This window comes from Bos indicus x Bos taurus, chromosome 14 (genome assembly GCF_003369695.1).
Source record: "Bos indicus x Bos taurus breed Angus x Brahman F1 hybrid chromosome 14, Bos_hybrid_MaternalHap_v2.0, whole genome shotgun sequence".
Taxonomy (NCBI): Eukaryota; Metazoa; Chordata; class Mammalia; order Artiodactyla; family Bovidae; genus Bos; species Bos indicus x Bos taurus.
In genome coordinates, this window is record NC_040089.1 from 81,375,420 (window position 1) to 81,387,363 (window position 11,944).

The 11,944-nt window shown below is 41.4% G+C and overlaps 1 protein-coding gene across 6 annotated transcripts in view; it reads right to left on the reverse strand.

Annotated features, from left to right (window-relative positions):
- The window catches only part of TAF2 (TATA-box binding protein associated factor 2), an 88,320-nt gene that overhangs the window by 9,732 nt on the left and 66,644 nt on the right, over nucleotides 1–11,944 (reverse strand). For all 6 annotated transcript variants that reach the window (XM_027561681.1, XM_027561680.1, XM_027561679.1 and 3 more), the window contains 2 exons: nucleotides 11,838–11,943; nucleotides 9,273–9,395 (listed from right to left, as the gene is read on the reverse strand). In XM_027561681.1, coding sequence (XP_027417482.1) covers nucleotides 9,273–9,395; nucleotides 11,838–11,943 — 229 coding nt within the window. The remainder of the gene's footprint in view (nucleotides 1–9,272; nucleotides 9,396–11,837; nucleotide 11,944) is intronic.

Consider the following 11,944-nt stretch of genomic DNA (forward strand, 5'->3'; position numbering starts at 1 on the left):
TCCAAGCCAGGCTTCAGCAATACGTGAACTGTGAACTTCCTGATGTTCAAGCTGGTTTTAGAAAAGGCAGAGGAACCAGAGACCAAAGTGCCAACATCTGCTGGATCATGGAAAAAGCAAGAGAGTTCCAGAAAAACATCTATTTCTGCTTATATTGACTATGCCAAAGCCTTTGACTGTGTGGATCACAATCAACTGTGGAAAATTCTTTAAGAGATGGGAATACCAGACCACCTGACCTGCCTCTTGAGAAACCTATATGCAGGTCAGGAGGCAACAGTTAGAACTGGACATGGAACAACAGACTGGTTCCAAATAGGAAACGGAGTACGTCAAGGCTGTATATTGTCACCCTGCTTATTTAACTTCTATGCAGAGTACATCATGAGAAACGCTGGGCTGGATGAAGCACAAGCTGGAATCAAGATTGCCGGGAGAAATATCAATAACCTCAGATATGCAGATGACAACCACCCTTATGGCAGAAAGTGAAGAGGAACTAAAAAACCTCTTGATGACAGTGAGAGTGTAAAAGTTGGCTTAAAGCTCAACATTCAGAAAACTAAGATCATGGCGTCTGGTCCTATCACTTCATGGGAAATAGATGGGGAAACAGTGGAAACAGTGTCAGACTTTATTTTTTGGGGTTCCAAAATCACTGCAGATGGTGATTGCAGCCATGAAATAACTTACTTACTTCCAAGCTTACTCCTTGGAAGGAAAGTTATGACCAACCTAGATAGCATATTCAAAAGCAGAGACATTACTTTGCCAACAAAGGTCTGTCTAGTCAAGGCTATGGTTTTTCCAGTGGTCACGTATGGATGTGAGAGTTGGACTGTGAAGAAAGCTAAGTGCCAAAGAACTGATGCTTTTGAACTGTGGTGTTGGATAAGACTCTTGAGAGTCCCTTGGACTGCAAGGAGATCCAACCAGTCCATTCTAAAGATCAGCCCTGGGTATTCTTTGGAAGGAATGATGCTAAAGCTGAAACTCCAGTACTTTGGCCACCTCATGCGAAGAGTTGAGTCACTGGAAAAGACTCTTGCTGGGAGGGATTGGGGGCAGGAGGAGAAGGGGACGACAGAGGATGAGACGGCTGGATGGCATCACCGACTCAATGGCCTTGAGTCTGAGTGAACTCCGGGAGTTGGTGATGGACAGGGAGGCCTGGCGTGCTGTGATTCACGGGGTCGCAAAGAGTCGGACACGACTGAGCGACTGAACTGAACTGAGTGCCCTTTCTCTTAGAAACACTGTTAACACACAGTGGCTGGGTTTGATACTTCTATTCTTCTGTATAGTGTAAGGTAAAAAGGGTTTTTGTTGGCTCGTTTGGGAAAGTTACCTATCAAATACAACAACATGTCTACCGGAAACCTGTTTTTAGAATTCCAAAGTAAAATACAGGTATGAGTTAAACTTTTGGAACACTATCATTTGTAATATGAATGTTTTCTAAATTCTTATAACGTCACTGATGAATTTTAAGACTTGCTCAGTGGTCACTGGTGCTTCCCTGGTGGCTCAGATGGTAAAGAATATGCTTGCATTGCAGGGGAGACCCTGGTTTGATCCCTGGGTCAGGAAGAATCCCTAAAGGAGGGAACGGCTACCGACTCCATTATTCTTGCCTTAAGAATTCCATGGACAGAGGAGCCTGGCAAGCTACAGCCCATGGGGTCGAAAAGAATGAATCATGACTGAACGACTAACCACTTCAGTGGTCACAGGGTACAGCAGAAATATATTTAAGGGAAATTACAAAGGCAAATTAAAGAATATATTCAAAACTAAATTTTACAGATCAGTCCATATAACACACTGGTGACGTACGAGGACCCCACACTGAGGCAACCAAGGCCAAAGTGTCAGCGCCTTCGTGCTCCTCACCACAGCGCTCTCCTCTCCTCTCCAGGCGTCCCATATGATGCTACGAGGACTGAAAATGCCAAGAGGTTCCACAATAGGTAAAAAGGTATTTTTAAAGCACTGTAAAACAACGATACACAGGTACACTGGTGGACACAAAACGGTGGTAAGATTTGCTCCTGTACATAGGCTAGTATGCATATCACTAGGAAAAACCAAACAAACTCACTCAGATTTCTCACTAGAGTAAGAATTTATTAGACGGAATTTATTTTTTTAAAGGCATGGAAGGTAGGTGGAAGTGTCACTCTCCAATCATATCAGATTGAGGTTTGAAATGCCCTAAGCGTTGTCATTTTAAAAGATGTAGAAAATTTTTCATGTCTGATAAAATCTTAGTAAGTATAAGGATAACAAAGCACAATTATTCCAAACCCCAAAACAAAACCAGAGAATACAAAATTGGCAAGGGAGGGCCAAGCAACGTCAAGATTCATGCATTAAAGCTAAGTGCTAAAGTCTCCAGCTGACTTCCTTCTGAAACACACTCCGTGAGCAACTGTTACAACAAATGACAACAGCACACAGAGAGACACGGCAACCAGCAGTCCAGGCCTCAGATGCACACACAGAGACGGCAACCAGCAGTCCAGGCCTCAGACACCAAAGTACTTTGAGGTGCAGCTTCTGTTAAAGTCTCCTACTCATCACAGCTGGCCCCTAAGCTCCTCAAGGCAATAAACAGTTACTCTTCTGTTTATATGATAAAAACATGGTTTATGTGAGCAAAATCCATCAGTTGGCACTGGGAAGCCTGACTAATGACTTTTGGAAAAAGCATTCTTTACAAACGCTTTTGCTTGTGTATCTTGGTTTTACTCCCCGTCCCTCCAAAACCTGAAGGCTGAGTCTCCCTTCATCAGCATCATTTGTTTACCCTATTTGGACGACAATCTTCATTTTGTAAGAATAAGAACAGAGTAAACAGAAGACAATGTAAAACAGTCAAAGTAGGTAACACTCACACCTGAACGCAATTCTTTCGTAAACCTAAGTCCAGTAAGTATGAAATAATTTAAAAGACAAAATACGTTAGTCTTCTAGGTATATACAGCATCAAGTCTCCATGACTGATCATGAATGATGAACTGTAAAAACCGTCATGGGGAGGGTGAGAGGAGAGATAAGTTGACTATTTTATAAAATTATAAAGGTATAGATCTGATAGTTTCTAGGGAAGCTGACATTTTTCAAACTAGAATATTCTTAGAGAAAGCACTGCAAGGAAGGAGTAAAATGTTACATCATAGGTATCTTTAAACGGCATAATGCAGAGCTGGAGCGGCAAGTGGCCAAGAGGAAATACCCACGTCCAAGGTCAGAGACACCCCAGTAAGACGGCAGACGCTGACAGAGGGCATTAGAGAGCAGACAGACAGAAACCACAGTCACAGACAACTAGCCAATCTGATCACACGGACCACAGCTTGTCTAACTCAATCAAACTATGAGCCATGCCCTTTAGGGCCACCCAAGACAGACGGGTCATGGTGGAGAGTTCTGACAGAACGCAGTCTATGGAGAAGAGAATGGCAAACCACTTCAGTATTCCTGCCTTGAGAACCCCATGAGCAGTGTGAAAAGGCAAGAAGATAGGACCCTGAAAGATGAACTCCTCAGGTCGGGAGGTGCCCAATATGCTACTGGAGATCAGTGGAGAAATAACTCCAGAAAGAATGAAGCGATGGAGCCAAAGCAAAACAACACCCAGTTGTGGATGTGACTGGTGACAGAAGCAACATCCGATGCTCTAAAGAGCAATATTGCACAGGAACCTGGAATGTCAGGTCCATGAATCAAGGCAAACTGGAAGTGGTCAAACAAGAGATGGCAAGAGTGAATGTCAACATTCTAGGAATCGGTGAACTAAGATGGACTGGAATGGGTGAATTTAACTCAGGTGACCATTTTATCTACTACTGTGGGCAGGAATCCCTTAGAAGAAACGGAGTGGCCATCATGGTCAACAAAAGAATCCGAAATGCAGTACTTGGATGCAATCTCAGAAATGACAGAATGATCTCTGTTCGTTTCCAAGGCAAACCATTCAATATCACAGTAATCCAAGTCTATGCCCCGACCAGTAACTCTGAAGAAGCTGAAGTTGGATGGTTCTATGAAGACCTACAAGTCCTTTTAGAACACCCAAAAAAGATATCCTTTTCATTATAGGGGACTGGAATGCAAAAGTAGGAAGTCAAGAAACACCTGGAGTAACAGACAAATTTGGCCTTGGAGTACAGAATGAAGCAGGGAAAAGGCTCACAGAGTTTTGCCAAGAGAACACACTGGTCATAGCAAACACCCTGTTCCAACAACTCAAGAGAAGACTCTATACAGGGACATCACCAGATGGTCAACAGAGAAATCAGACTGATTATATTCTTCGCAGCCAAAGATTGAGAAGCTGTATACAGTCAGCAAAAACAAGACCGGGAGCTGACTGTGGCTCAGATCATGAACTCCTTATTGCCAAATTCAGACTTAAATTGAAGAAAGTAGGGAAAACCACTAGACCATTCAGGTATGACCTAAATCAAATCCCTAACGATTATACAGTGGAAGTGAGAAATAGATTTAAGGAAATAGATCTGATATAGACAGAGTGCCTGATGAACTATGGACGGAGGTTTGTGATATTATACAGGAGACAGGGATCAAGACCAACCCCAAGAAAAAGAAATGCAAAAAGGCAAAATGCCTATCTGAGGAGGAATTACAAATAGCTGTGAAAAGAACAGAAGTGAAAAGCAAAGGAAAAAAGGAAAGATATAAGCATCTGAATGCAGAGTTCCAAAGAACAGCAAGGAGAGATAAGAAAGCCTTCCTCAGCGATCATGCAAAGAAATAGAGGAAAACAACAGACTAAGAAAGACGAGAGATCTCTTCAAGAAAATCAGAGATACCAAGGGAACATTTCATGCAAGGATGGGCTCAATAAAGGACAAAAATGGTATGGACCTAACAGAAGCAGAAGATATTAAGAAGAGGTGGCAAGAATACATGGAAGAACTGTACAAAAAAGATCTTCACGACCAAGATAATCACGATAGTGTGATCACTCACCTACAGCCAGACATCCTGGAATGGGAAGTCAAGTGGGCCTTAGAAAGCATCACTACGAACAAAGCTAGTGGAGGTGATGGAATTCCAGTTGAGCTATTTCAAATCCTAAAAGATGCTGCTGTGAAAGTGCTGCACTCAATATACCAGCAAATTTGGAACACTCAGCAGTGGCCCGAGGACTAGAAAAGGTCAATTTTCATTCCAATCCCAAAGAAAGGCAATGCCAAAGAATGCTCAAACTACCACACAATTGCACTCATCTCACATGCTAGTAAAGTAATGCTCAAAATTCTCCAAGCCAGGCTTCAACAGTACGTGAACTGTGAGCTTCCAGATGTTCAAGCTGGATTTAGAAAAGGCAGAGGAACCAGAGATTAAGTTGCCAACACCCGATGGATCACTGAAAAGGCAAGAGAGTTCCAGAAAAGCATCTATTTCTGCTTTACTGACTATGCCAAAGCCTTTGACTGTGTGCATCACAACAAACTGTGGAAAATTCTGAAACAGATGGGAATACCAGACCACCTGACCTGCCTCTTGAGAATCTGTATGCAGGTCAGGAAGCAACAGTTAGAACTGGACATGGAACAACAGACTGGTTCCAAATAAGAAAAGGAGGACATCAAGGCTGCATATTGTCACCCTGCTTATTTAACTTCTATGCAGAGTACATCATGAGAAACGCTGGGCTGGATGAAGCACTAGCTGGAATCAAGATTGCCGGGAGAAATATCAATAACCTCAGATATGCAGATGACACCACCCTGATGGCAAAAAGCGAAGAAGAAATAAAGAGCCTCTTGATGAAAGTGAAAGAGGACAGTGAAAAAGCGGGCTTAAAGCTCAACATTCAGAAAACTAAGATCATGGCATCCAGTCCCATCACTTCATGGGAAATAGATGGGGAAACAGTGGAAACAGTGTCAGACTTTATTTTTGGGGGCTCCAAAATCACTGCAGATGGTGAGTGCAGCCATGAAATTAAAAGACGCTTACTCCTTGGAAGGAAAGTTATGACCAACCTAGTGAGTGAGTAAAGTCACTCAGTCCTGTCAGAATCTTTGCCATCCCATGGACTATAGCCCACCAGGCTCCTCCGTCCATGGGATTCTCCAGGCAAGAATACTGGAGTGGGTTGCCATTTCTTTCTCCAGGGGATCTTTCCAACCCAGGAATCGAACCCAGGTCTCCCGCATTGCAGGCAGATGCTTTAACCTCTGAGCCACCAGGGAAGCCTTGACCAACCTTGACAGCATATTAAAAAGCAGAGACATTATTTTGCCAACAAAGGTCTGTCTAGTCAAGGCTGTGGTTTTTCCAGTGGTCATGTATGGATGTGAGAGTTGGACTGTGAAGAAAGCTGAGTGCCAAAGAACTGATGCTTTTGAACTGTGGTGTTGGAGAAGACTCTTGAGAGTCCCTTGGACTGCAAGGAGATCCAACCACTCCATCCTAAAGGAGATCAGCCCTGTGTGTTCTTTGGAAGGACTGATGTTGAAGCTGAAAGTCCAATACTTTGGCCACCTGATGCGAAAAGCTGACTCATTTGAAAGGACCCTGATGCTGGGAAAGATTGAAGGTGGGAGGAGAAGGGGATGACAGAGGATGAGATGGTTGGATGGCATCACTGATTCGATGGACATGAATTTGGGTGGACTCTTGGGAGTTGGTGATGGACAGGGAGGCCTGGCGTGCGGCAGTCCATGGGGTTGCAAAGAGCTGGACACAACTGAGTGACTGAACTGAACTGAGCTGAAATGGCATAAGAGGGGACAATTTTTACCCCTCTCTTCTACGATTTCAAAGTTTTATATAATAGGAGCATATTATTTTTGAAATAGCAAAAAGTGTAATTTAAAAGTCTTTAAGTCAAAGCAATTTTAAGGAAGAAATGTGAAGCTGGAGAAATCAGGCTCTGTGACTTCAGACTATACTCCAAAGCCACAGTAAACGAAATAGTATGGTGCTGGCACAAAGACAGAAATAGAAATCATTGGAACAGGATAAACATCCAGAAATAAACCCTTGCGCCTACAGTCAATTAACCTCTTACAAAGGAGGCCAGAATATACAATGGAGAAAAGACAGTCTTTTTAGTAAGTGGTGCTGAGAAAACTGGGCTCCCTAGAAAAGAATGAAATTAAACCATTGTCTAATACCAAATACAACAGCAAACTCAAAATGGATTAAGGATTTAAATGTAAGACCAGATACTATAAAACTCCTCAAAGAAAATGATAGAATGATCCTAGACAGAACACTCTATGACATAAATCACAGCAATATCTTTTTGTATCCTATCCTAGAGTAATGGAAATAAAACCAAAAATAAACAAATGGACCTTAAAAGCTTTTGCACAGCAAATGAAAAGACAACCTACAGAATGGGAGAAAATATCTGCAAACTATGTGATAAGGGATTAATTTCCCAAATATACAAACAGCTCACATAGATCAGTGTCAAAAAAACAAACAATTCAATTAAAAAACTGGGCATAAAATCTAAATAGACACCTGTGCAAAAAAGACATACAGATAGCCAACAGGCACACGAAAAATGCTCAACATCACTAATTATTAGAGACATGTAAATCAAAACTAAAATGAGGTATCACCCCACTCTAGTCGGAATCAAGTGAAGTCGCTCAATCGTGTCTGACTCTTTGCGACCCCATGGACTGTAGCCTACCACGCTCCTCCATCCATGGGATTTTCCAGGCAAGAGTACTGGAGTGGATTGCCATTTCCTTCTCCAGAGGACCTTCCCGACCCAGGGATCGAACCCGGGTCTTCTGCATTGTAGGCAGACGCTTTACCGTCTCAGCCACCAGTGGAAATGCTATGCTATGCTGTTTCCGACTCTGTGCGATCCCATAGACGGCAGCCCACCAGGCTCCCCCGTCCCTGGGATTCTCCAGGCAAGAACACTGGAGTGGGTTGCCATTTCCTTCTCCAATGCATCAAAGTGGAAAGTGAAAATGAAGTCGCTCAGTCGTGTCCGACTCTTAGCGACCCCATGGATTGCAGCCTAACAGGCTCCTCCGTCCAGTGGGAATAACCATCATCAAAAGTCTGCTACTGCTGCTGCTGCTAAGTCACTTCAGTTGTGTCCGACTCCGTGCGACCCCATAGATGGCAGCCCACCTGGCTCCCCCGTCCCTGGGATTCTCCAGGCAAGAACACTGGGGTGGGTTGCCATTTCCTTCTCCAATGCATGAAAGTGAAAAGTGAAAGTCAAGTCGCTCAGTCGTGTCCGACCCTCAGCGACCCCATGGACTGCAGCCCACCAGGCTCCTCCATCCATGGGAGTTTCCAGGCAAGAGTACTGGAGTGGGGTGCCATTGCCTTCTCCATCAAAAGTCTACTTACATTAAATGCTAGAGAGGGTGTGGAGAAAAAAGAACCCTCCCACAGTACTGATGAGACTACAAATTAGTAGAACTACTATGGAGAACAGTATGAAGGTTCCTTAGAAAACTAAACACAGAGTTATCATATGATTCAGCAGCAATCCCACTCCTGGGCATATATCTGGAGAAAAGCATAATTCCAAAAGATACATACACTCCAGCGTTCATTAGCAACACTATTTACAAATGGCCAAGACACGGAAGCAACCCAAATATCCAGGGACAAATGAATGGATAAAGATGTGGACTACCTTGGACTATTACTCAGCCATAAAAAAGAACAAAATAATGCCATCTGCAGCAACACGGATGGCCCAGAGATCATCACACTGAGAAAAGGTCCGAGAAAGACAAATGTATGATATTATTTATATATGCTATATATATATATATACACCAATGAACTTATTTACAGAACAGAAACAGACCCATAGACACAGAAAACAAATCTGTGGTTACCACAGGGGAAATGGGGGAAGGCGCAGACTAGAGCGTGGGATGAACAGACACACTACTGTACAGGAGACAGATGACCAGCACGGGCCTGCTACACACACAGCGCAGGGACCAGCGCTCCGCACTCTGTAATAACCATGTGATCCGAAAAGGAACGCGCATACACTTAACAGAGTCACTGTGCTGTACGTCTCTGAAGCTAACACAACACTGTGAATCAAAAATAATTCAAAAAAATATACATGCAGCTTGTGTTTGAAAAAAGAAGTCTGTTAGATAATATAGTAATGAAAAGCAAGTCCTCAGGTCTATAGTTTTTAATGTATTCTTTACATTGATGGGAGAAACTTTATGAAGTTTATAGATTCGTTCTTGAGCAAAATAACGACGACAGTCATAGTACTTTACCTGTTCCCTTCCGTGGGAGTTCCATATTCCACTGGGGCTTTGTGGTGGGCGTGCCATCACAGCCTGCTGAGTGCTGGGGTATCAGAGCAGATCGAGAGTTAGCTGGCCGATATTTGGAGAGCCCTAAGATGCAAAAAGAGGAAACCGGGGATTTATTTCTTTACTTCCAAAAAGAAGAAAACAGTCTACCTTAAAACCAGTTATCAGTTCAACAGTAAAACTCTAATAATAAAAAGGATATTATTTTTTAAAACTACTGAAAAATCCCACTTGATTTAATTCTTTGTCATGGTTCTAATATACTTAAGTTTGAGAAAAATAAACGTTCAAGAAAGACAGTTCACCTGAATGAACTGCTGCACACATAAACTGGAGTTTATATTCTGGAGCAGAACCATGTCATGTCACGGTTTTTATTATTTATGTGGAACTTTGCATCCAGTTAAGCATGCCTGTTCTCCCCAAAATTTATTAATAAATTCCATTATAATATTTAACTGACAGATCAAAATAATTTAGGGATTGTACAGATATTTGAAACATGGAATGTTCCAGTGGTAAGCCATGAAGAGTGCTGTCATACCAGGAGACCCAGGCTCTAAGTCCAATCATCCAGATCAGACCAACAGTCCTCTGCTTGTGTCTCACTTTCATGCGTCACACGAAAAGTCTAGGATTGGGATCTAGCACTGAGTTGGCTATTACCTGGGTATGTCATTGAGGGCAAATTATTTAATATATCTCTGGTTAAATTTACTTATCCATAAAATGGACAGAATAGAAAAATAATTGTTAAGACTGCTTATGGTTATGAAAGCCAAAGAATTCATGACCTTTCCGTTTTCAAATATAATTAGGTTCATATTCTTTTTGATGCCAATTCTCAAATTCTACTAGTTCATCCCAGATTTTACTAGATAGTAAAAAAGGTCTTACAAACAAAACTAAACAAAAAACCAAACAAAACGCAACCAAGGTGGGTAAGGGAGAGTTGTACAAATATAACATGTTTTAAAAAAAGCCATTCAAACACAAAGATCATAAAAGATAACCACATCGAGCATGAAGTATAAATAGGATTTTCCAGTAAAAAAAAACAAACAAACAGGAATAGTACCAAAAAAAGAAAAACAGTCATATTTATAAAGAAATATATCATAAACTTGAATTATAATGATAATAATTAATAATCATTTAAAATGGTAATTATAGTTAAGTATCCTTTATCACAATGACAATAAAACAGTATGTGAAGCACAGAGCATGGTGATAAATATTGATGAATTACATCTTTATGTATCAATATGGGTGAGTTTCAGCAGCATAACGTTGAGTGAAAAAAAGCTAAGTCATGTTGAGTATCACACAGTTTTCACGTAATCCAAAAACTAGGCAAAGTAAACATATAGATCATATATCTGTGTGGTACACTGTACAGAAAAGCAACAGAATGTTGAAGGAAAAACAGCTGAGATACCATTTACTTACTCGCAATGCAAAGAAGGTGAACAGAATCAGGAGAGAAGCACAGAGAGAACGGCCACAGAATGGAGAACGCCACACAGGTTAATGGGGGGTGGCGGGCTCACCAAGGCCGGCTTTATTACTTACTGTACTTCACAACTACAAGCAAGTTACACAAAGCTTTATTTCTGAAAACTTAGAAATGTTGATGACATGAACTAGGTGTAATCTCTTCAAAAAGCATTATGGCAATAACACCAAGAGCACGAAAATCTTCTAAAGACAAGCACCTTACAATAAAGCTAAAATTCATCTTTTTACCAAAAATATATTTTAAGGGATTTATCCTAAGCATAATTTGACAAAAAAAGAAACAGAAACTTCTGTATGAAGACACTCAGAGAGAATCACTTGCATAAAATTAAAGTCTGAAACAAATAGCTGCCCACAGGGAAATAACAGGTAAATTAGAACGTATCAGCTCGGTACTGCCTCAGGTAATGTTTTCCATAGAAAAGATTGTGATGTTTGAGAGATGTATGCAAAAATATAATATGACATGTTACATGGAACAAGCAGTCAAGAAAATAAAGTAGTTGTGTTACGGGCTGCATTAGTTGTAGTCAAGAAGTTTTATATATAATTACAGTCACATTATTAAAAAAAAAATTGATCTCTTATTTTATTTTGAGGTTAAGTCTAAACCTCAAAAAACAAAGAAACAAAAAACAGAAATTAAAGCTACTGGAAGGAATCTGATGAATGGATTTTTGAAAAAACAAATCTAGAAGTAAGCCAAATATTTAAAAAGAACCAAAACAAAGTAGAAAATCAAAAGAAATACTTGAAACAATCGTATCCCTTTGCCGCTATGTGTTATCTGGTACAGCCTGTATTTTATCCTGGCCGCCTCTGAACTGTGCAGCTACTCTCGACAATAAGGCAGCTGGTACAGCCTGTATTTTATACTGTATTTTAGCCTGTGTTTCATCCTGGCCGCCTCTGAGCTGTGCAGCTACTCTCGACAATAAGGCAGCACACCTCCACAGTGGTGTCACGCGGCCGCTCCACCAGCCCAGTGAGCGCAGTGCACCGTCTTACCTGGAGTTGACGGCCTTTCCAGCATGTTTAAATGATGGGAGATGAATGCCTGGCTATCATGAACAGTATCCATATCAATCTCTTCCTCGTCTTGAGAACTTGAAAAC